Genomic DNA, 26,419 nt, shown 5'->3' on the forward strand with positions numbered 1-26,419 from the left:
CAGTCTGTGATCGTATCTGTGTGCGTAAACAGAGTTTTGCCTGAGGAGCAACATAATGGAACCACAGGTAGCTATATCCTCTAATGATGACTCACATTCATTTCACTCTGAAAGCCAGATAGGAAGAAAAGATGCTCTGATTCAGTCCCAGATAACAGATGGGATGCATTCTTAGACCGGGAAGTATATGAGAAAAAAAAAGAGATGAAAGCAGCACTGCTACTCTGTGGGGTAAAATTACAGGACAGTGTATTTCATTCAACACTCTTCTTTTCGCTGAATACATCTTCACTTCAATTTACTCCAGCTGTTTTCTATTCGGTGGAATTCTCAACCTTCTCAGTTGCTGCATTAAGAATATTTCCACGTGAAAAACAATAGCAAAATAGGTTTTTGGATCATATATTGGTCATTTCATAAGTTTTTTTTTTAGCATTTGGAACATCATGTGATCTGTTGGTTCATAATACTAAAGACAGGGCACATGTTTTATCTTTGCAAATGAAATAAAGTGTTGATTTGTTTTAGGAGCAGGATTTAAGGACACATTTGTTGTTCCACAGTTAGTTGAGAAAGATTCACGTGTTAAATATTGTCTATGTACCATTGGGGTCTCTTTCTCCTCCAGCTCTCACATTTGCTGTGTGTTTTGCAAAACGACATGGCTGATGTTGATTGCCTTCTTAATTGTGGAAGTCAAAATGAGACCTGAGCTTCGAGCGCCACAGGAGGAAATGTTATTGCTAATGCTGACGTCAGCCATCTGCCTTTTACTTTTCCCCCCCTCTCAGTTTACAGCCTTACGCTGCGGAGGAGTCAAATGGCTTCAGATCGATGACAATGAATATCTAAGATAGCTGAGAGTCAGTTTGAGTTAACTACAACTACTAAATAAAGAGAGCAACAGGACACACACAGGCAGAGGCAAAGAGGCTCCGTGTGACACTAGAGATAGTACGACTGATTCACGGCCACACATAAACCTTCAGGGAAAGCAACAAGCATCACCATAGCGATAGAAAAAACTGTGTCCCCCACAGTGGATTTGACTCCCGCTCAGCCACATCGTCCCCTGAGGTGTGGGAGTCAAAGTTCCTGTGGGATCGCGCCGCGAGTCAGGGGCGATCACAGGCCTGATGTAATTTATCTGTGTTGACTGGGAGCTCTCAGCCCTGATGCCATGCTCCATTATTCATCAGACAGATGACTGGCTGCAGCAGGATGCCAACCCACGAGGTGTGTGCGTGCGTGCGTGTGTGTTTTGTGAGTGTCTTGAGAGAAAGCGCTAGATTATGAATGTAAGAAGATGAGTGTGGGGGGGGGGGGGATGTCTGTGTCCAAAAAAACAGGTGTTTGTTTGTTTGATATAAAGTGTATTCCATATTCTAATTCAAAGATCTGGTTCCCACTCACCTGGACATGTTCTCCAGCATGCTGCGGACTTCGCTCATCTGCTCCTTCCCGAAATACACCACTGTCAGGTGGACGCGGCCGTCCTGACGCACGCAGACTTCCCTGTATGTGCACACAAACACCACAAAAGAGACAATAATATAGATGAAAGCGTTCTTACTCTCTGAGCAGGAGAGGATACAGGAAACAAGTATGGGGCTTTCCAACGGGAGGTTTGGAGTTTTTTATTGATTAAAGTGCTGAAAGGCGTGCCTCGACAACAATTCACGAATAAACTATTCTCATCATTCACCGAGAAAAATGTCAAGCATTTAGTGGATTCAGCTGTTTTGTTTCACGGCATCATAAATTAATTAAATGGATAGTATTGGATGATTGTGGCAAGCCGCCTTTCACAGTAATCTTTACTTTCCACTAAGGTTACACACAGAGAGGCAGACGTTCTGTGCGTGCGAGCACTTTTGATGGAGACGTGTCAAATATACCACACGCATGCTGAAGATAAGTCACCACGCCCTCTCTTTCAAGACTCACACACATTTGGAAGAATTTTGCCCCGAAGCAAATGAAGGGGAGAAATCTCATAAAGCTCGAGTCAGTGAACACGAGAGGCTTAAAAACGGCAAAACATGATCGTGGTCAGCCTGGTGGTGTTCTTGCTGTCATTTTTGTCTTGTTGTTACTTGTCTTGTTTTGCTTTGCCTTGTGTGTAATGTTGTAACTTTAAGCTTACTGTTGAATACATTCATTTTTTAATTAGTTACAGTACCGTTCAAAAGTTTGGGGTCACTTAGTCATTTCCTTATTTTTGAAGGAAACGCATTTTTTTTCATTAAACATTAAATGAATTAGAAATACACTGTACACATTGTTAATGTGGTAAACGACTATTCTAGCAGCTTCTAACTAGTAAACTTTTTTTAATGGAATACGTACATAGGTGTATAGAGGCCCATTTCCAGTGTTGTAATGGTACATTCTGTTTGCTAATCGTGTTAGAAGGCTATTGGATGATTAGAAACCCTTGAAAACCCTTGTGCAATAATGTTAGCACAGCTGAAAACAGTTTTGCTGGTTCTTTGACGAAAGGGCAAAATTATTTTTCAGAATGTACAAGTGAAATGTATGTTGAATCAGATACTTTAATAAAAACATGAACTTAAAAAAAAGGCAAAATATGTGTGGAGGATGTTGAGAAACCACTACTAATACAGTTTTTGACTGTCGTTATAGAAGCTGTTGTAATAGGCTCTCTCTATTAAAAGAATTAGATTTACTTTTTCAATGAGGATTTTTTCATTTTGTTACTAGGACCACAAAATAGAAACAACTTAGATAATACATTTAAAGGTGCCATATGTAAGAATGTGGCCAAAAACGGTTACTACATTCAAATTCAAAATACAGAGGTCTTTTAGGTTTCGTTTTCTGAAGTAACTGGCAACCCGTGGTTGCTTGGCAGCTGAGACTCTACTGACTGCAATGATTGGTAGACGGCAGTAGGTGGCGCCACATGCCAAAAACATGATTTCAAAACATAAACATGATTTGCAGTCTGCAAAATATTTTTTTAAATGCACATATTTTGACTGTACTGTTGTTGTTGGTGAGTTCATTATGTTATATGAACATTATTCCTGAGTCTCTGTGACATACTAGGAGGATTTTATGGCCAGTTGCTTTAGATTTATTACATAATGCACCTTTAACATAAACTCACATTTTATCTCTGTGTCCTGCAATGAAGGAGTCATGCCACAGTGAATCCAAAATGCCATTTTGTTCATTTACAAGCTTACGTGGTAACATTAAAATTTGATAAGTTCCTTCACTGATATGAAACCAGAACACACACACACACAGAAAATGTCTCCCAGAACACCTTTAATATGGATGAGGGTATAGCGTTTGGTCAGCAACTTGCAGAGTCTTTCAAGTAAAGTAGAATTTTCTTGCTGCGCTTTCTATCAACGTCTGCTGCTCTGCCCGGGAGGGGGTATTTTAATGGACCTCAACAGTGCTGCTAAGCAGGATTTACCATGTAAAAACAGCTGTGATAAGCGGCAGTCGGGGCACAATAAATCACTGACATTAAAGAGGATGTTTCCTCAAGTGCTCGTGTGACTGTGGCGCTGAAATGAGCAAGTGCTGGCGTTAGCTGATAAGATTTGAACGGCTGTCAAAAAATGAATGTGACTACAAGCAAAAGTTTTACTTCACCTCGCAGGGACTCATTAACAGAAAATCAAACCTTAGTATTGTTTTAATTATATCAGTCCTATGAAACTCCTACGGTCATACAGTGATAAAAAAAACCCTCTTACATTATTGCCTGCCAGCATCAAAATGAATTAACTGATGAAACTACACACAAACCTTCAAACTGTTAATTACATGTTCCTTTAAAAAAAGAAAAACTGTTAATTTCCTTTCCTCTAATCCACCCACTTCATGTCAAGGTCTGCCCGATCCCCAATTAAAATATAAAACTGTAATTAGAGCCGACTTTAAAAGAACAGCGTATTACATTTCCCTGCGTTACTGACAGTGTGTGTGATACAGAGAACTGCTGAGGATTATCTATTAAAATACTTCTCTCACCTGAAGTTCTGCATGAAGTGCTTGAACTTGTCGGTGCGCCTCGACAGCGGTACGATGATGTTGATCAAGACGCTGGCTGTGTCCACTCTCTCCTTCTTCACCTTCATGAGCGGTCCAAAGGGCCGGAAGAGGACGAGGCGCCTGAATTCATTACTCGATTCCCCTCTGAAGGTCAGCTCGTACAGCGTCCCTTTGTCCTTCTCTGTACGAGTGATCCCTGACCGTTGCAACATAGAGAAAGAGACATTTATTACCCACTTTTGATATGTAGTCTCAATAAGGTCGGATTGTTATGAAGTGTATGAAGAGATGATGAGAAATAGGTCTTACTGTATATATTGATATTTATACCGTCTCATATTGTTGTCATTTTTTACTGTATGTTTTATTTCTGAAAAGCCCAGCCAGGGCCAGGAGTTGCAAATTGCTATGCACTCTAAGTGCAGTACATCAGATGCACTTTAATGTCCACTATGTCTCACTGCATTGTCCCTGATAAATAAAGATGAACTGCATTGAAATGAATTAACATAGAAAGAGGGACACTGACACGCATGTCTGCAAATGTGCCAGAGTGGAACAGCATTACCTTCAAAACTGAATGCAAAATTTAAATGACAAAAAAATGATTCACAAAAGTATACAGACCAGGAATAAAACAGACAGAACTCAGTGTTAATGGAAACATATTTCAACTTCTGCCAAAAGTCACTTTAATAAGAAGCTATGCCAGGTTATCCTTCTTTTTAACTTTTAACTAAGGCTACGTTTACACTAGCTGGATATTTTAAAAGAAATTTCTTCCCTCCGTTTTCCAAAATAACTATGTGCACACATCATCGTTTTCAAAAAAGTTTCCATTTATATTAACCCGTATAAATAAGCTGCCGAGACCCATCATAACTACTCCAAGCCTGTGGGCGGCAGTGTAGGAAGAAGGAGAAAGCCATACAAGCCAATCAGAATCTTTATCGACAACAACAACAACAACAACAACAACAACGACTAACCTCTCACCCTCGATGTATGGACGTAACTATACAAGTGACAGAGTGACAGCCGCGATGATCGCAACATCCTAAAATTGTCACGCCACTCCTCCGGGACAATAACCTCAGTTCTCCCACCAGACAGCAGTCCGTCCAGGTCGGACCCAAAACCGGCGATGCTGACGGTGACGCGGTCTGGCTCACCTCCGAGCCCTAACACATCTCTGCTCCTCTACGAGATATAGGAGCTGTATTTGCAAATGCAAACATGTAAAAATGATCATAACCAAATGTAAAAAGGTCGCATTTTTGGAGCGTAGATTGCCTAAAATTTTCCAAAATCTCCCCTTTTGCCGGAGTTTTTAGAAAGTATCCTTTTCTGAGGCGAAGTTTGTGTGTAAAAGAAAGGCACAAACGCAGGGGAAAGTCTTCGTTTTTAAAAATACCCGTGCTAGTGTAAACGTAGCCTAAAACATATTTAAAGGTGCATTATGTAATAAATCTAAAGCAACTGGCCATAAAATCCTCCTAATATGTCACAGAGACTCAGGAAAAATGTTCATATAACAAACTGAACTCACCAACAACAACAGTACAGCCAAAATATTCGCATTAAAAAAATATTTTGCAGACTGCAAATCATGTTTATGTTTTGAAATCATGTTTTGGCATGTGGCGCCACCTACTGCCGTCTACCGATCATTGCAATCAGTAGAGTCTCAGCTGGCGAGCAACCACGGGTTGCCAGTTACATCTGAGCTACAATGGCGGAGAAAACGAAACCTAAAATACCTTGGTATTTTGAATTTGAGTGTAGTAACCGTTTTTTGGCCACATTCTTACATTTGGCGCCTATAATGTCCAAACTGCACTATTAAAGGTGCCATATGTAAAAATGTGGCCAAAAACGGTTACTACATTCAAATTCAAAATACAGAGGTTTCGTTTTCTGACGTAACTGGCAATGCACCTTTAAATGTGTAAGGATGACTAAGTGTCCTTGTTTTTATAGTTAAGCATGGCAGCATGTGGCTATAAACAAATCGTTTCTACAAATATCAGTACTGTAACTTTGACTGGATATCATTTGCAGTTCAAAACAGAAGTGTAAAAACTATGAGTTGCATTCAGGGCTTTCTGACCACGGTAAACCTTCCCCCGTGTGCATTAAACACACTGTGAAAGTGTTATTGATCATTTCCTTTTCCACTAAGGAGAAAATGTATGACACACACACACACAGTAAATGTAATTCATGTATTAATGTTACATCTTAGTTTCCTGAGTCAGCTTTTTCCTTTCCCCCCTGAGATTTCTGCATTTTAAGCACCACTTTTTTTTAGGTTTATATCTACAGCAGTACAGCATTACATCACTCATTCTTTGTGTGAGTTATCCCCTCTCTGTGACAGCCTGATACTATGTATAAGTGTGTGGGAAAAGAGAAAAAAAAAAAGAATGAGGGCATATGAGGCAACGCGAGACACTTTCCATGATCTCGGCTGCTGCTGCTGCTGGGCAGAGAGCCAAAAACTGTACATACACTGACAACAGATACACCCTAAAAGAAAGATAATCCAGACCGATTTTGCAGTTGCATGCTATATCTCCAGAGAGAACATTGTTTTCTGACTACTCTTCTACACGAAATATAAGCTGCAAATTGACTCACTGGGGTCCGAAGACAGAGTATTTGGATGTAGACAGTGAGGAGTGAAAAAAAGAGTGGCTTTGCAAGAAATCTGGTGGAAAGTTTGGTCTTAACAGAGAACTTGGAAGACAAAAACAGAGCAGACAAACACCCAAACAGAGTGATATTTAAAAACTGGCAGGGAAAAAAAAACCAGAAGAGCGAGAACAGAGAGACGCCTGTGGGCAAAGATTTGGAGTCTGATATCAGCCAGAATTAAAGCTTTCCTGTTACGTTTGCCAGCTTCCTGTGATAAGAGGGACTGCAGTAAGCTTTGATTCAGTAAACATTTCTAACAATTTAGTCTAAATGTCTTCGCCTCTGTCTTTCGGTCTAAACTGTGCCACTCTGTCCCTTGGTAAGGACAGCACGTATTTGGCAAGTTCATTTTGCATACCTCCAGTGTTTGTGGGCAGTTTCCCTTCAATAGCATGTGAATAGAGCCTTGACAGCCACCTAGACTGTTTTTCTCTTATCTGGCTGGTTGGATAAAAAGCTGTGTTTTTTTTAAAGACTTGTTTAAAATCACTGGCTAAACCCATTAAGGAGCATTTAGTGCAAAATATAAGCAGAGAGGCAGGGGGGAAGTCGCTATTACATTAAAAGCAAGCTGCACTATCCTGCTGTCCTGTTCAGGATTTGTCGAGACTGTTTATGTGAATGCACACAAATGTATGCACATCTATTAAGATCGCCATCGCATAAACACACACAGTCGGCTTACACTCAAGACCACACACAGTCATGTAGATGTTGGAGGCTCCACAGAGTGGCCCTATGGCTCATTTCCACCGAGCCAGGTGCCCCAATTACTCACTTTTAAACCTCCACCCACACACACACACTCTGAAGATGTGACCTTCAAACACAGCTCTCGCACATTCATTCACACACTAAACCATGTTTCAAGAGATGCTCCACTGTGGATGAGGAGCAGCTGTGTTCATTTCCCGAGGATCAGAGATGAGTAGAATGGTCTAGATGCATTTCTGGGCTGTGCACATACACAACAAAAAAAACCACTTGGATGTTTCTAGCTATTCAGGGATTCATTTATCAAGCAACATAGTAAACCAATGTAGAAGAAGCTGGACTATAGTGTTCTAGTTGTAGCTTAGAAAAGCTCTCAGTGGCAGGACAACATGTTACTTCCTTTAAAATGTATTACTGTAAACAGCCTCTCTCCAGTTTCCACCTCCCCCTGCAGATGAAATTCATCAGAATTCATCCAAAATCCAAATCATGTCAGCTTGACCCCTTCCCCACAGCTCTGGTCAAATCCTGCCTCCTGTCCCTCCTTCCCTTCATTTCTGCCATCATCCACTCACTCACTCACCACTGGAATTGCTCCCCCACTCTTCAAAACTGCAGCCAACGGCTTCAATAACCTCTGTCTCATTTCTAATATTCCCTTCACCTCCAAAATACTAGAAAAAAAAAACAGTAGCCACTCAACTCCACTTCCACTTAACCCAAAACTGCGTGTATGAACAATTCCAGTGGGGTTTCCACCCCCGCCATAGTACCGAAACTGTTCTCGTAAAAATCACAGATGCCCTCCTCATGGCAGCTGATTGTGGGTTACTCACCATTCTCATTCTCCTTGACCTTGAGTGTGGCCTTTGACACAATTTCTCACTCCATCCACCTCTAATAGACCAATAGATTATCTTCCATAGAAGTCACTCACACCCCCCTCCACTGTTTTCACTCATAGCTCACAGGCCGCCCCCGTCATTACAAGTGTGCCCCAGGGGTCAGTCCTGGGGCCCCTCCTCTTTATCATCTTCCTCCTTCCCCTTGGCAACATCTTCCGGAAATATATTATCCATTTCCACTACTTTGTGGATGACACCCAGCTCTATTTATACAGCTCAACAAATTCCACCTCTCTCTCTCACCAACTGCTTATCTGAAATCAAATCCTGGTTCACCTCAAATTTAGTCAAATTAAACAGTGATAAAACAGAAATCCTCCTCATTGGCACCAAATCCACACTTTCCAAATTTGTCAAGTTTTTCCCTCATCATCTCAAGCTCCTCCGTTTCCCCCTCCCCTCAGGTTAAGAGTCTGTGTGTCATCCTCGACAGCAATAACATTACCCGGTCTGCATATTTCCATCTTTGCAATATTAATCGACTCCGCCCTTCCCTCACTCCCTCATATAACTTCAATTCTTGTCCACAGCCTCGTCACCTCCCAAGACAGACTGCTGCAACTCTCTCCTCTCTGGCCTCCCTCACAAATCCCTCCCCATAAACTTCAACTTGTCCAGAATTCAGCCCACATCACCACCAGAACCCACTCATTCTACCACATCACCCCCATCCTACACCAACTCCACTGGCTCCTGGTTAATTTCAGAATCCAATTCAAAATCCTCCAGTATGCTTTCAAGGCCATCCACAACCTCACCCCTCTCTGACCTTCTCCACATCGCCACCTCCTCCCGCTCCCTCAGATCCTCCTCCTCTATCCACCTCACTGTACCCTCCGCCTGCCTCCGCACCATGGGGAGTAGAGCTTTCAGCCACTGGAGCTTTCAGCCACTGGAACTCACTCCCACCAGACATCCACAACTCTTGACTCTCTTCCCCTCTTCAAAACCTACCTGTTCAAATTAGCCTACTCTATGTAATTACATTTCCATTTTTCTGTTTTGTCCTGTTTCTGTTTGTTTCTTTTGTACAGTGTCCTTGTGTGCTGGAAAGGGGCTTAAAATAAAATGTATTATTATTGTATAAAAGCTTTTATGGGAGATTGAGATGTTTTTGTGCTCTCACCTTCTATGAAGTCAGACGGGGCATACACTTTGCTGGTTGTCTTTTCTGCTGCACCCCCGCTGTCCCTCTGGGATGAAGGAGTGTTGAGGCTGTGGAGAGCTATCTCCAGCACCTCCCCGAGCTCCTCTCTCTTGTCCTTTCTCACTGGCTTCTCCTCAGGGTGACGAGTCAGCCCCATCTCCAGCTGGTACACCCTCTGCAGGGTGAAACTCTCAAATGGCACCACGGCATACTCACTTGGCAGCCTGATGCCAGCAGTCACCTCAGCCTTCGACAGCTGGCTCCTCAGGAACTCCTGGAGATCAGCCTGCTGGCTCTTGGCTCCGTGAGTCTCCCCAAGGCCACCTCCCTCCACTGAGCCTCCAACGCCCCTCTTCAGACTCTCCTGCACGCCTTTCAGCTGCTGGCTGCGCTCCTGCAAAGCTTCCTTCAGCTCGGCAATCTCTTTCTTCAAGGAGGAGATGTGGTGGCGGTGCTGCTCTTCGCGCTCTTGAAGGAGCACCTGGTACGACTTGGCACCCGGCGATCCACCACTTTGAGGAGGCCCGACTCCGGCTCCTCCTGTCCCCCCAGCCATGGCACCAGTCCCCGGCCGCGTGCCACCCAGGCTGGGGTGATTGGATCCTGGGCGGGATAAAGCGTGACTCAGTGGCGGGGTATCGGAGTGTGGTGGGCTGCAGGTCATCACATAGAGCAGTGACAGCATGCAGCAGAGGAGAACCAGCACACCCCCAACACGGCAGACCCAAGCTAGCAGTCCACGCCGCAACATTGCTGCATGCGGCATCAACGTCTGACTTAAACAGCCGTCCACACCCACGCGCACAGAATATCAAGTAACCTCACAGACTCCAGCATCTATGATAAGAGTCCATTTGTGATTGTGTTCCATCACCCGATGAGGAGGCGGCGGCAGACTACTTATCAGTATGAGCTAACTTAATCGGAATTAGGTCATTGTTTCTTTGCTGCCTGGGATAGAAACTCATCATGTCATTGGTAAAATAAATATATGAAAGTCACAGCATTTAAAAAGCACTTTTTTTGCTCTTTCTGCTGCAATCAGACCGTCCCAGATGCTTCTACATCACTTACACATGACTCACTCTATCAGTCCGTCCATAATATACTCTTCTTGTCAGTGTGTCTATGACTTGTAATGACTGGATTCTCAGCAGCGTGAAGCCAGCTGAGTCACTGAGGAAAATATGTTCCGTTTGACAGCAAATCCTCGACGATCGGCGGGGCCTTTCTTCATGTTGTTTTCCTGACAGCAGAGAAAACAGAAAGCAGAGGGAGACACACAGAGGTTAGTCATTAGCGATGATGATCCTTCTTAACATTTCACCCTCCGCCGGCTCCATCTCAAGTGTAACAAATCAGGAACATGCCACGACTGCTTTAACGTGTTGGTTTAGGATGGGGAAAAGGGCTTTGGCTTCCTCTGCCAAACTAAGCATTCCTTCAGGACTACAGCTCCTGGAAAACAATGTTGTCACTGATGCGTCTGAATATGAGGCAGTGTGCAGGGCGGTGTGTGTTTATAAGTGTACCGAGTTCATGTGCAGTAGATATAAAGCAAAGGAACTGGGACAACGTACCTGCAGTAGTACACAGGTGGTGAATGAAGTCCCATACAGCAAGACTGCTTTCTAATTCTTTATTTATTCAACCTTCAACCACTATCTCAGGTCTCCTGAGATACTTTGTCTGTCCCTGACAAATTGAAAAAACTATTATATTCATCATGAAGCATTATTGATGTGGTTAGGAGTTAGGTGTTATTTTTAAACCTAGGGTACAAACCACTGTGTATTCCAGTTTACAATCCAACGACAAATGCATTCGATGAGTGGTTCTTAATCTTTTTATACCAAGTACCACCTGAGAAAATATTGAGCTTCAAACGTTAAAACGTTAAAATACAATGGTGTAAAGTCAGCTACGGACTTTTCACAGCAAGCAGATGTACTCCCAATAAGATAATTTGCTCTTTCATCATCCCCCACTTCCTCACATATACTTCAGACACTGGTATAGTGAAATTAGATTTAGATGGAGCGAGAGAACAGTATTTCGGATTTCCTCCAAGTACCACCAGAGAAGCTTGTGCACAACTGGTGGTACACCAACAGAGAACCATGGCATGAGATCGACTTTTCATGGGCACTTCTTGGTGTTTTCAGCCCCCAGTGCAACTGCAGGAAGCTGTCTCACTTTATTTGCGCTGTGTGCTTCTTCTGCCTCACCTGCTCAGTTGTTACGTGGAATCCAGTGTGACGGTGTGTAGCGCATGGATGTCGCCGCAGACACAGAAACAAAACACTGCTATATACTGAGACAGCGAGTCGCGTGGAACTCATTTGGCAACAGTTTAAATACGAAAAACATTAATATACTGTATATTAAAAAAATCTAAATAACTCATAGGTCCGCCTGTCTCTCGCCTAGAGTGAGTTTACTTTGGCGTTGCTTCAAGTATATGTATAAGTATTAATAATGTATGAACTGGATTAAAAAGAGACATCGTGATTATTCATTTTGGGCATCCTTGTGGCGTAATGTAATAAATTATAGTGCATCAACTGCAGCAAGATCCATGATTCGACTCCCAAATTCCCAAAATTGGAAGTCCTTCCAGATATTTCTCTATCGTTTGCCAAATAAAAGGGTTTAGTAAAAGTAGAAAAATCCCTCTGTGGTTTTAATACTGGCAGTTTATGATCACAGTAAGGCCACCATTTGTACCAACATTATTTAATTTTGGGTGATTGCGAGACAAGCATCATTTAAGTTAGAGTACGTATCTGTAAAGGTATCTGTGTATCAGTGTTGGTCTCTCTTGAATCCCCACACAGTCAGCTCATTTACAGCTGGACTGCCAGAAGCCAAGGCTAATGAAAGGATTAGTATATGGCAGGAGTGAATACTGGACTGTGCTCCAACAGATGGCTGAATCAGGAGAGACAGGGCGTCTTTCCAGCAGGACCTCCTCTGACGATTCAGAAAATGTTTGAGGAGAGGAAGCTCGGGGAGGGTGAAAGTGGGTGAGAGAATTCAGCATGGAGGCTGTAAAGGACCACTATCCTCTCAGTGACGAGAAAATCCTCATTGTGTCGGTTTTTATTTCAACCATAAATCCGCGTATTTATGTGGAATGACAGTGTGGTAGCAGTTTAATCGCCGCTTTACTTCGTTAACAAGCAGCTCCCGTTAGTTTTTGCGCCCGTGTGGTCACATGCAGGGAATAATTACATCACTTCTCCACATGACTTTGACTTTCCTGAACTAATGCCAGAGAAAAAGTGACCGCAAGCCATTCACACAAATGAAGGAATTAACTTAGCTCCGACACAGTGAAGGTGAATTTGCCTTTTTAATTTCACTGAGGAGCAAATGCACTCACTGCTTTACCTTTTTAACTACAATGAGGTTCGGATTTCTTTCAGGCACAGATGGCGCTGAATGACATACTGTACGTCACAAAGTTATATTGTGCTATAAAACTCAAAAAAACGTTAACTTACGCTGATTTGCTGCTCTCTAATATGCACATTTTAAAACAATGAAAATGCTTGAGTTTTATATGTGTGTGTGTGTGTGTTCATTATTGTTCTGATTAATTATTTAACGCTAAAAACTGTATTAGTATTAGCCGTCCTGGCTCTTTAAAGGTCCGGTGTGGAACATCTAAGATGGTTTATTGGCAGAAATTCAACATACTACTCAAAAGTCTGTTTATTAAAGTGGAAAATCACAGTAACATAAAAATTGGTTGGCTTTTATAGCCTTAAAAAAAACAAAAAGATCTATTACATGTATCTATGAACTATAACACACCTTTTCTGGGATGCAAAAGCCACAGTAGTTGGCTGGCCTAACATTAGATGCCACTAATTCTTACACAGTTGTTTTCTTTTTGATTTTTTTGTTAATTTTTTTTATCTGTTTGCACCCATAAGAACTCCTATTTAGAACCTGAACCTGAAGTTCACAGACATCACTTGCCACCAGACTCCTATTGGCCAATACAAGCTGCCAATCAAACATACAAGTGTCCACCTATGTGCGTCATATTGAGACCAATAACTGCTCGGGAAAATGTTTACGAAGTTTGCGAAGTAAGTTAATTTTCAAGCAATTTCCGCCCCAGGGACTTCCATTCAAACTCAGTTCTTTGGTGGCTATTCAGTATATTCTGACTTCCAGGTTATCTTCAACCAGCAAACTGGATTTTAAATACGTGGTCTATAATGTTCAACTGCTATAATGGCGCATTACAGTATAGTGTTTAGTCTCCTGCCTCATATAAATAACAAACACAATAGGAGCAAATATCCTCAGTGGCAAAGCAGTCAGTCCCTGCTGTAAAGTTATGAGAGGCAGATTCATCACTGGAGAGGAAACTGGTATGACTGAGATTTATGAGCAGAGCCTCGCAGTGAAACCGGTCCACTCGCACCCTGTAATGAATGAGTTGATTCAGCTCAGGTTATTTGACTCCCCATGGGGATAGGCATGGCTGCCTGCTACACAGGAACACAGTGGCAGCTAAATAATCACGTTTGATTTTATTGGTGGCGAGGTGTCTGAACAGGCATCTCTAATTCCCCGCTTTGTGCCACGCTTATCTTTAGTGTTCAGTGAAAGAACACATTTGAGATGTGATATCTTTTCCTCCACACCCTGTGTGAGGCAGTTGCTGGACAGTGGTTGTTTTTTTTTGTTTTTTTTCTTTATCAAAGGGACCAGCCTTGTTGACTTTGTCATTATGAGCATGTAATCACCACAGTCCTTTACAATAGTGCTGGCATGGTCAGCAGATATCACCTCTAAACAGTCTCTAAAAGGGATACATGAGTAAAAGTACAAGTATCTTACCAGAAAATGACTTTGGTAGAAATTGAAGTCACTTTTAATAAAAGTTTATAATATTACTTAATAAAAGCACATTGTGACGTCCCAGTGAGCGTGGAAGTCAACATCACGTTTTATCTCCTGTACTTAGACTGAGGAGGACCACAGAAACATGAGTGAGTCATCTTTTTTCGCACTTTGCCAACTGATAGGACCTCTAGAGTCCCAAATATAAGGATTTAAATCATTAAAAAAGTTGATTTTGCATAATATGGGACCTTTAAAGTATATAACATTACACTGTACTTCACTATCAAAGGCACTTTTTTTTTTTTTTTTTTTTCTTTTAATGTTTATTTATTATTTATTAGTGCCTGTCTATGTGATTGTTGATGTTATATGTTTTTTGTTGTTTGTTTTTGTTTGTTTTCTTTTTTTATTTATTTTTATTTTTTTTTTTCTCTTTTTTTTCTTCTTCTTTTTTCATGTGTATGACGTTGTGACTGTTATGTTGTCTATGTCTCGTGACCTTCTTTCATGTGTACATGTAAATGTACAGACACGTGGTGACTTTAAAAATAAAGTACAAAAAAAAAAAAAAAAAGCACTTTTTTGATATAAAATGTATCAGAAACGTATGTACGTATCTGATAAAAAAGTTTTAGTTAGGATTGAGCCATGGTAGCTCAGTGGTAGGGCAAGGTTGTGGGTTCAAATCCTGGCTCTGATATTTCATGTGTCCTTGAGCAAGACACTTAACCTCATGAATGGGTGAATGGCAAAACTGTTGTGTAAAGCAGTTCATCAAGACTAGAAAAGTTCTACCGTATAAATACAGACCATTATCAACTCATCTTCTTCTGTTTTTATTTGGTAGTAATGAGTAATAAAGATATTTAGAGGAAATGTAATGTTGTACTTAAGTAGAGTGAATAAGGATTTGTACTTTGTTACATTAAAACACTGCCTCTAAATGACAAACGCTAAGTTAATTATCACCAAAACCTGCAGCTTCTATTTGCTTTACATAGTCTCGCAGCAAGTTACGGCTCATTATTCAGATTATCTGACCGCACTGTTCTGGTTTAAATAAACCATATCCTCTGTTCCACAACCTGCTCTGCACCAAACAACGGATAATCACAGTTAGAGATGAGCTAACTGTGGAGCACTGAGCAGATTCACAGCCTGATATTCCCATCGGCAATTGGTGCTAGAGACCAGAATATTAGATCAGCTCAAACACACAGATTCTTAAACAAATAATGAAAGTTTACACTATAATGAATGTAATAAATTGCAACAGCAACATAGACACACAACTCAAGCCAAAAATCACTTCCTGTTTTCTCTGTGTGTGTGTGTGTGTGTGTGCTATCACTTCCCGCTCTAACGCCGTGCCCGACAGGAGCGGCACCTGATAGCAGTTTCCTGCCATTTGTTTCAAAGTTTAACTCTTTGTGCTGCTCAGACACTGACAATGTCAAAGATCTCCCCTGCAGAACTCTTCACTGCACGACAGATCTAGATCTACCACACTATCTCAACACTGTTAAGGTTGTTTAGCAGCAGAGACACAAAGCAGAGGGGGGTGGGGGTGGGGGGCAGATTCATAGAGATATCACTTCCCGAGATCCCAAATCTAATAAATAAATGTGATTTCAAGCTAATCACATATGTTATTCTCTCTGCTTTAGAGACAGAGGCAGAATTTAGAGTGGGAAACGTTTAGAGCCAAAAAAAATAAAGAAAAAAAAAGATGAAATGCATAATCAGACTAGCATTAAGACAGAAACAAAAGAGGAAAAGGGAATGATATATTTTGTGGCCATGGGATGTTTCCAAAGCAGAGCTCTGCAGTGTCTGGTTCAGCCTCCGAAATCATTTCCTCTCTTCTTGCTGCAGCTTCCTGCCCACAAGGCATTTGTGTGTGTGTGTGCACTCCAGTTTGCGAGTATCCACGAGAGAATAAGTGTATGTTTGTACCTGCGACATTAGCCGTACTGAGTGAGGAGCAGAAGCTGCAGGAATCTGCTGCTGTCATAGAACAGCCTCGTGCCCCAGTCACACCAGAGCAGCACAAACGACACACAGGTGACAGGTTTTGTCTGCACCGTCTGGCCCACACAGGTCGACCTTTAAATGTCCACGGACGGTTTGAGCCACTCGAGAAAACAAGCTCCCGTGACAGTCTCATCATAATAAATGAGGCGACCTGGAGTCCTGCTGCGTGACGTAAAGAGGAGAGTCTCTTTGCTCTCTCTGCTGGTCTTCAAACCCACTCTTAAGAGTAAAATGTGCGATGACAATATACGGTCTTTTCAAAGGCAGGAGCCGTTTCCAGGCGCATTAATTGAGGAGTGTGTGAAAAAGCCTGCAACCGACTGAAAGAGAGAAAACCAGACCGCAGACCCACTAACCACAGGAAAGAAAACTGTATGTCAGCTTCAAAGTGTCTTCAATTGTATACTTAAGTCCGCTGACAATATTTAAATGCATAACATATGAAAAGCCATGTCATGCGAAATTATGAAACTTGGACGCCACGTTTGCGTTCAGACCGATAAATAAATGTTATTCGGGTTTGAAGTGCACCGAGTCAGTGTGGAACTTTCATGACAATGGCGGGAAGTTGTGAGAGGAAAAATCCACATAAATCAAATCTGTGCAGTGGACACTATAGTGCACACCCTATAGTATAATAAGTACACACTATTAGCATGAGTTAAGCATTCATAAATATTGAATTCATCATTTATAACACATGGATACTCATTAGTTACACATGTTTTACTCATGTGCTGAAGTGGAAGATGTATGCGGATGTTGTAGGAAGGTGTCAGTTCAGGCTAGACACAATATACAATACACAAAAGGACCCGGTATTCTGTGTTCGCCAGGTATAGGGTGATGGGCAGTTGTAGCTACATTGAATTTACCATTACAGGTTCGCGGCAGAACTTTAAATCACAATATCTGCTGTGACTGGAATGAACTCCATGCATCAAGTATAAATCAAGTCTACCCCCCCCCCCCCCCGTGCCAAATACTTGGCATCCTGCACATCTCACACTAAACAACCAATGGATTTTTTTAAATTATTATTTCAGCCCAGCTATTTGACCTGTCACAGCAGGAAATGTACTTGTAAATAATAACAATTACTACTGCTCAAATCCATGAAGTGTCGAGGCCTGTGAGCCAATGAGGCTGCAGGAGTCGTAGAACACTTCCAGCCCCCCCCCCCCGCCTTTTTAAACACACTTGAGCTTGTTTTTTTTTCTTTTTGTGGCAATAACATGTCAAACTCTTCGTCGCATTCCCATTCAAGGGGGATTCTATGTAGAGGACTAGAGGACTATAATATAGTGAGCCACATATTTCTAACTCCAACCCCCCCCGGGTGCACTAACACAGAGTTATTGTTTAAAATAAGAAAAAAAAAAACAGATAACCTCTGCTGACACTGTCAGGGGGTTATTTTCTAACACGACAGACAAAGCTCCTACAGACATTATACATCTGTCTTCAGAGTCATGAGTAAACTGATCTCGGTGTTTCCTTTCACGTGTCGACTGATTTTAACACCACAATAATGTATCTTTGAAAAAAAAATCTAAAGAAAAATTGAGTGGGATTTCACAAACAACGCTTGTTTTATTTTGTAGCCTTATATGGAAACAAATGGAAGAAGCCTGGAGCCACGGATTAATTTCTAAAGCACAATGGTTTGCAAAAAAAAAAAAAAAGAAAAGAGTTGGTGTTGTATGTCACAGTATGTCATTTCTGCCTCTAGGGGTCTCTGAATCAAAACAATAACAAAAGACGTGGTTTGATGTGTCGAGAAGCAGCGTGGGATCATGGGAATTGTTGATCTGCTAATGAAACTCTCACAGAAATGGGTTGGCAGTCGTGATCCATTACTGACAAACACATAGTTAAATGAAAAAAACAAAAGACAACACACTGATAAAAGAGTATTTCCATCCTCACTGTGACGTTATGTCAGCGAAGGTAAAGCCGACTGCAGTTAAATGTTTGGTTACGTTGAATAGAAAAATATGGATTTCTATGGGTGTTTATAATAAGGGTGGGAATCACAGGGAACCTCGCGATACATGGTCCACGATACCAAAAATATCACGATGCAACGATTCTGTGATAATCGATATCATTCAACACAATCATATAGCAATAAATCATGATATGAGGTGGCGGCCTGTGGGCCACATGCGGCCCCACGATTGATTATATAATGTTAATATCATGTTAAAATGAAAGTATGGCCTGCAACCTCCTCCTCTTCCTTTAAAGGTGCATTATGTAATATATCTAAATCAACTGGCTATAAAATCCTTCTAATATGTCACAGAGACTCAGGAATAATGTTCATATAACATACTGAACTCACCAACAACAACAGTACAGCCAAAATATTTGAACTAAAAAAATAAAATAAATAATATTTTGCAGACTGCAAATCATGTTTATGTTTTGAAATTATGTTTTGGCATGTGGCGCCACCTACCACCGTCTACCAATCATTGCAGTCAGTAGAGTCTCAGCTGCCGAGCAACCACGGGTTGCCAGTTATGTCAGAAAACGAAAGCTAAAAGACCTTGGTATTTTGAATTTGAATGTAGTAACCATTTTTGGCCACATTCTTACATATGGCACCTTTAAACACAGCACAATGTATTACATACAACATTAAATAGTTTACAGTATATATAAGCTTGTTTACTGTTTTAATTAACAGTTGTCCACATTATTATTTATTTTAATTGAGATATTGTTTTGGTTTTTGGCTCTTACTGGAACCATTAGTGTTACCAAGAACCCTTGGAAAACTCTTTCTTCGGGAAAGGGTTTTTCAGAAGCAAATGGTTCCAGGTAGAACCTCAGCCCTTGTAGAAGGACCCTTTTGGAACACCTTATTTCTAAGAGTGTAGGGTTAATGGGCCTGTGTGATCATTGCAAACAAGCCGATAACCCACAGAAACGCTCATGTTCAAACTCCTCCCTCACCTCCCTGTGCCTCTTCATTGCTCAGAGCCTCTAATGGGTTGCGTTTTTGTTTTGCAGGTCAAGGACGTTAATGCATTTATGTGCATCAGCGAGTGTCGAGGCTTCTACTCGAGCGTCTCTGTCTGAACCTGCCCTCCTGCGAGCTCACAGTTAAACAAAAAAATGAGGAATGTCCTTTTCGGAAGAGGAGATGAGGGATTACATTAGATCATTTTTGAAAAATTTGTGTAAAAAAGGGGGGGAAATGGCGAGATTGCAGACTGCCCACATATCACTTAAGGGGACATACTAGGCAGCTAGATTAGACACACGGTGCGAGGAGAAACAGTGAGTACAAAGTGAGCATGAGGGATGGGAGGAAAGAGAGAGGAAGGCAGTGAAGGCTCTCTTTGATGTCTCCCCTCAGGTGATTCTCCCTCCCATTCATTAGGGGCCGGTTTCTCCGGAACCTTCCTGTCAACATGCCATCTGGAAGGCCCCCTTACAAAACAACAAAAACCAAAACACTACACGCCTCAACTTCCCCCAACAAGTGTCCTGGGTTAACATCCGACACCCAGCACTCCTCCACCTCTCCCTTTCTGCCCGATGATCCACAAAATGTTCCATGGCTTCGCAGATAGGGTTAGATAGCATCAGATTAAATTTTAATGATCCCCATGGGGGAAAAATGGGTCAGTGCACTAAGCAAAATGTGGCTGTGTGGCAGTAAATCAGCCCATAAAATCCACTGTGCCTGCAGAGCAGTGAACAATCTCATAATAAGTGCAATGAATATTAGATTAATATTTGTCAGGGACGTTTTTTTGGCTGTTTGTTTGGGAACGTCCGTCCGTCTTCTTAACCCTTTAACACCGAGTGTATCTCAGGCGTCACATTTCTGTTGCACGTCAAAGCCAACGTGTGCTTATTACGGTAATTTCGCTCGTGTTGTTGCAGGAAGCCGGTGAATCAGCGTATTTGTCACCAGAGACGAGAGAGAGTTGGAACATAGTTTCCAATGTTTGGCCTGTTTTTGCACATTGAGACAAAGACTCAAACAAATGTTATTTTGAATATATTTTATACTGTTCAATGTACAGTGTTATTAACTGCCAGATATTGAAAGTTATTCTGGTAAAATGGGCAAAAGCACTTAGTTACAGGAAATTTTTATCTGGACCTTCTATGGTTAAAATAAGCAAAAAAAAGTCCAGTGTTAAAAGGTTAATCACATAACTGTCCAACATTTCACATGCCATGTGAGCTTCTAAGGGCACCGGTGTGTGCATTGTCGACTTTGGCAGCTAAAAAAAAACTTAAGAGATATCAGTAGAAATGCAACAGATATATCACTAAATGAGCCACTTATGCCCTGTTTCACACAGAATGCCATTAAAACGGTTAACCACTGTGACAAGAATATACACTTCAAGATATGCAGATAATCTGCACTATATCAGCAAGTTTCTGAGGATGATTGGTTGCACATAATTATGGAGAACACAACAGTCACAACAGCAGGGGTGTCAAACATAAGGCCCAAAACTGGCCCACCAGAATCCAGACCCGCAAGATGAATCAGAATCAGAAGCAGAGGAGGTTAAAAGTACATTGAAGATAATCAACTACAATTATGTAGTTATTGCTAAGTTGTCCTTATTAGCTCCCACTTTAGTTTCATGAATACTACATAGATGTGTAGTGAATCAATTTCTAGTGTTCTCATCATATAATATGTAAAATTCTAGACTTTTTTTATTTATATATTTATATATACTATATCCGTGTCTCAGACACATTGGAGTTCTTTTTGTTTATAGGTAATTATTTTACTCGTCAATGAGGTTGACACTCCTGGTCTACAGCATCGTGGCATACATTTTATACATGTTATATATAGAATATAATAAGATTCTTTATCAAGTTGGAGAAATTGTGGAGCAGTAAATGTAAATCACGCACACGTCAAAACGATATCCTGGGTTTACGAAATACCTAAGTCATGTATGGTATCGTAATTTGGTAATATGGCAGGAGATATCATGTCAAGCACCGACAGATACCTATTCAAAATCATGATAGCAGCCTGTCAAAAAAGCCATGCTACAAACCAGAGTACTGGAGGAACGATGTGTGGAGAAATGGGTGAAAGTAAAAGAGTAAAAGCAATCCTATAAATCTGTTTTCTGTCTTTGTTTGCACTGTATGTTTTAAAAGAAAAAAAATTAAAATAAAGTTGAAAATGAGGGAATTCTGTGGGCGACTTTGGCAGAGATTTGCACTCTCTAAGAGTAAAATGATAATAATGACAATTACATTTAAAGCAGTCCTTATTACTCATATTTGTGTCGATGTTCTGTGTTTATGACACATCACATCGCTACTGACATCACTCAGGCCCTTAAGGATAAGCAGATGTGCTTGGTCAGCACTTGAAGACAAATCTGCTGTCAGCCAGAAACAGAACAGTGGGGACCACAAAGGCTCGGTGGTCACATATAATCTGCAATTCAATTTCAATACAGTTTTATTAGTATGGCGTCAAGACTTTGAAATTATTATTATACACAGACGCCAAACAAAAAAAAAAGATCAATCTCTCCCATTAAACGAAGATACAACAACAACAACAAACATGTGCTATATATACAGTAAGTAGCACCCATTCATTAAATCACAATGAACAACAATACACGTCTGATCGGGCAAATCTCATGTCTGTGTAATTATGGAGCGCCATAATAAATCTTACTTTGTACCAGACACTCCCTTTGATCACATTCTTCAGTTGCTGAGTGATTTTTATGAGGTTGTGACGTACTGATGCTGCATGGAGAGATTTAAAAAAACAAGCTCAAAACTCAGTTTGTGCTCGTCTCACCTGCACGACCCACATCAGCTCCTGCCACTTTATCAAAACACGGATATTTAGCAACAGCTTTTAACTTCCCTTCTTCTTCTCCTCACTGGACACAGTAAAACCACCATGCAGCAGTTGCATTTCTCAACCTGACGTTTGTGAAAAAGGTGAAGGCTTGTGGTTTCTTCTTTTTTATACTTTGCAATGTTTACAGCGACAACTGTAACTGAACCTGCTCCACTTTTTACGCTTTATGCAATTTAAAACGCCCGTTTAATTCCTCGCACGCCAGTCCTTTTGCAAGCAATGACCCCATGCAGAAAAAAAAGCTCTGTGTTTCCCTTAATAAGACTTCTCTTCCTCTTCCTTTTAAATGTGGCCTCATCAAAACCGAGCCACTGTAATAATCATCAGGGGAAGTTTGTAAATATATGTAACGCTGCAGGGAAATGACATCACGGTGCCATTAAAAACGCCACTGGGTACATATTTGAAGAGATGAATCTGATATGTGAAACGTGAGACGACACGCAATCTGCACAGAAATGGAAAATGAGGACACACACAGCCAGAATGAAAACACACAAACACACATGTTTGTGCAGCTATTTTTTCTAAGGACACAGCATTGACCATTCAGCCATGAAAAAGCCTTACCCCGACCCTTAACCCTCACCTTGAGCTAAAACTGAACTTAACCAGTTCCTCAGAAATGAGCTTCTGCCTCATTAGGACCAGGTTTTGGTCTCCATGAAAAGGTCCTATATAATAATATAAACACACAGTATGTGGGGGGGGGGGGGGGGGCTCATTACATGCACCCATGTAATGAGCTTTGTCTTCCAGGCACTGGAAACACAGATATGTCACCATATATCCCATCATTATTTCCACCCATGCAGCACATAAATAAAAGGCACATGCAGTCATTTATTTACCCGTGAGATTACAGTATGTGTACACTCTCTAAAGACTCTCTCTCTCTGTGTGTGTGTGCGTTGTGTTGTGTGCTGCTTAAAAGCTAAAATCCCACATAATCCCCAGTGTTATTCTTCCAGTATGAGGTGAAAACAAGTGAGTCAGTTTACACAGGATGGAGGAATATTTCAGGGTGCTGTGTTGCTGTAGGTGCAGGATTATAGAGCCTGTGTGTTTCCCTCTCATGATGCTGTGTTGCCTCACTTTCACTGGGTGAATGCAGTATGTGAATGAATGAATGAATGAATGAAAGAATGAATAAGGTGAATAAATGTGTTGTTTTTTGTTGTTAAATCATCTTTCAGGTGACTCATATAGCAGAACAGCACTGATTCATATAAAAGACAAATCTATTTAAAGTGACACTCAGAGTTTGCTTTAACTTAATTGAATCACAACTGAGTGAGAACTCCCATCAGACACAATATTATTATTATTGTTATTATTATGACGACATGTGTAGAATGGAGCGGTGAGAACGTGCCCTCTCAAGCCGCCCAGCTTACCTCTCACTCGGCCCGGACGTCAGTCGAGTTCATCCTCATTGGAGGTTCGCGTTTGTCCCGCAGCCTCCACCGGTCCACAGCAGACAGAGCAGCAGGAGCAGGCGTGTGCGTTAGTGCCGCCGAGCAGCGCGCGAGAGACAGCAGCAGCACCGGAACACGACGACGTCCGCCTTCAAAATAAAACATCATTGGAGGCCCCCTTTTTCCTAAACGACCAACAATATTAGAAATGTAAAAATGTTATATTCGTACCTTGTTGTTCGTTCTGAATTGTTCACAATTAATTCAGTAAAATGAAGAACAGGCGTGAAGTGATGTTTTGTTCAAGGGACACAAAATATAGTTGTTGTTGTTGTTTTTTTTTACTAATTTTCAGATATAAATGTGTCACGTGATCATCAAACAGCTGCTCTGAGACACATATCTCATTCCCAAAACAACAAAGTTGGGATTTAAAATAAATAAATCAAATCAAATAACAATAATTCCTCTAAAGAAAATAAAAACCATACACTGCTCTTCATTGAGTGTGTGTGGATAATAACAATTGTTTAAAATAAATACAAAAATAAAGAAAATCACACACCTGCATTGGCAGGTGAATTGTTGCTAATTAAGATCCCTGAGTGAGAAAGTTAAACCATTTGTGACCTTTGACCTAGTTTGTCTGATATATTATGTGTTAAAAAATATATATTTTATTTTGTCAGCACTTGAACTTGTAATTAGTTTGCCTTTAATTTAAAAGCAGTGCGTTTGAGATATGTGTGTCAGCAAAAAAAGCTCGGGGAGTGCCAATTTTGTCCACATACCGGTCGCTGGCTTCCTTATTTAACGTATCCCGGTTAATTCCACACCCTGTTCGGGATTTTAACATCTTTTTTCTTTATTTTATTTCTCCCAACTATGCTTCTTCTCCTCGTTCGTCTTGCTGTTTGTTAAAATTCGCGAAGCCATCAACATGGCCGTCACGTCCCAGAATGCAACGCGGTGCCCGAGCTATTCTTTGATATACAAATCAACAAATCAGCCACTCACCACGATTGTTTTATTTTGAAGGTTATGACAGGAAACGTGGTGACTAAGACGGCTGAGCTTGACACTGACGCTCCCGAGGTGCGGGTCCGCCGGTCCACCCAGCTCTCCGCTTCTTCCCCTCCCTTCCTCTCGCTCGCTCTCACATAAAGACAGCCTTGTTGTTAGTTCGCTGCTGCTTCAGGACGTCGTTAGAGCAGCAGCAGGAAACACAACAGCCTTTCATTTGTGAAGCCAGCAGCAGCAAGAAGTAACACCGCGTCATCAAAGTCCACATCATCTGGAGAGATCTTCATTTAAACTGATCTAAGGCCAGTGGGATCGATCAGGAAGCTTCACGTCACGCGTCATAAACAGTGATGGCAAAGACAAGTGTAGAATCAATGCTGTTAAAATTAAAAGTCAATAAAATACACATGAAAAATATCACCATGCAGGTTAACAGTACAAGCTGGGTATTGAACTTCAATAAGTTAGTTGTGGTATAGACTGAACTTCCTTTGTTACGGCTTATATTAAAAAGTTTTTGTGTTATTAGATATCAGATTTTGATAAATAGAGTTAATCCCATTAGTGCCAGTAACCAATAGTAGTTTGAGTGTGTAAACATTTGTGCAGCTTGAAAAACAAACAAATGCCATAATGTGTAGTTTAATTAATTTATGTTTATTTTATTTTAATGCCACTCTATGTTTTTCATAAACTTGGTATTGAAGAATGTATTGGTCTGGAGTCCAGATATCGTTCTGAAAATGAACTGTTAAACCCTTAGTTAACGGGGAATCAAATCCTGGAATATACATGTAAATAATAATAATAATAATAATAATTGTACTTTATTGTCCCCATAGGGCAATTATTGGTCTGTATTTAACCCATCCTCTGCTATGGGTAGTTGATTTTTGTCACTTTATAGTTTGTTTTTGGTTCTTTTACAAGAGAAATAAAAAGGAGCAGAACAAGCACAAAACAACAAGGCAAATATTAAATATAAACATATTATAATATAAAAATACAAATAGGAAATTAAAATATACAAAGAACTTCTTTGTCGTTGTTGCCTTGTTTCTTTTCGTAGCTGTGTTCTGGCTCACGTTGTGTCTGTTTACTTTTGTGTGGGTGTTTTTATGTTTTCATAACTTCTTGAGGTTATGGTTTGTAAGATTGTCATCATTCTTTTTGTGTAGTCGGCTTTACAACAGGAAATGATTACAGTCACCTCACAGTGAATCACTGTTCCCTTGATGGTGCATTCATGGATTTACAGTGGATGAAAAAAATAAATAAATTAGTTTCTCATCAGACACAAATTTTCAATAAGAGCTGTAATGATAAGGAACACAAATCAACGTCAATGTCACTGAAAATGAAAAGGATTTAACACCATGTTTCCAATTATGATGACATAGCGACCCCACGTGGTTGATTATGAAATTACACTGTGACACAAATAAGAGATTATAGTGTTATTAGCCATTGGGGATCAATAAAGTTCACTTCCTGTCAGGTCTGGGTTGGGTTTGAGTTGTTGTTTTCATTTTCTGCCTCTTTGTTCCACCTCAAAGATCATTTTATTCTGTGTCGGGGCTAAAGAAAGACCTACAGCTGTTCTTTAAAAGACCTGATTCAACATTACAATGCAGAAACACCTGTGCTGATCCATTACAATGTTGGACGTTTTTTAATGTGCAAAGTA

At 40.9% G+C, this 26,419-nt stretch overlaps 1 protein-coding gene across 2 annotated transcripts in view; it reads right to left on the bottom strand.

Annotated features, from left to right (window-relative positions):
* The window catches only part of csgalnact1a (chondroitin sulfate N-acetylgalactosaminyltransferase 1a), a 37,913-nt gene extending 14,151 nt beyond the window's left edge, over positions 1-23,762 (bottom strand). The window contains exons 1-5 of one of the 2 annotated variants that reach the window (XM_083893091.1): positions 23,689-23,762; positions 10,584-10,744; positions 9,478-10,101; positions 4,015-4,231; positions 1,414-1,515 (exon numbers count right to left, since the gene is read on the bottom strand). In XM_083893091.1, the coding sequence (XP_083749217.1) occupies positions 1,414-1,515; positions 4,015-4,231; positions 9,478-10,054 (896 nt within the window). In that variant the 5' untranslated portion in view covers positions 10,055-10,101; positions 10,584-10,744; positions 23,689-23,762. Of the gene's footprint in view, positions 1-1,413; positions 1,516-4,014; positions 4,232-9,477; positions 10,370-10,583; positions 10,745-23,688 lie in introns of those variants that run through there. The other variant, XM_083893090.1, reaches the window with a different exon arrangement.
* Positions 23,763-26,419: the final 2,657 nt, after the last annotated feature.

Source organism: Microchirus variegatus, assembly GCF_963457635.1.
Source record: "Microchirus variegatus genome assembly, chromosome: 1".
Classification (NCBI taxonomy): Eukaryota; Metazoa; Chordata; class Actinopteri; order Pleuronectiformes; family Soleidae; genus Microchirus; species Microchirus variegatus.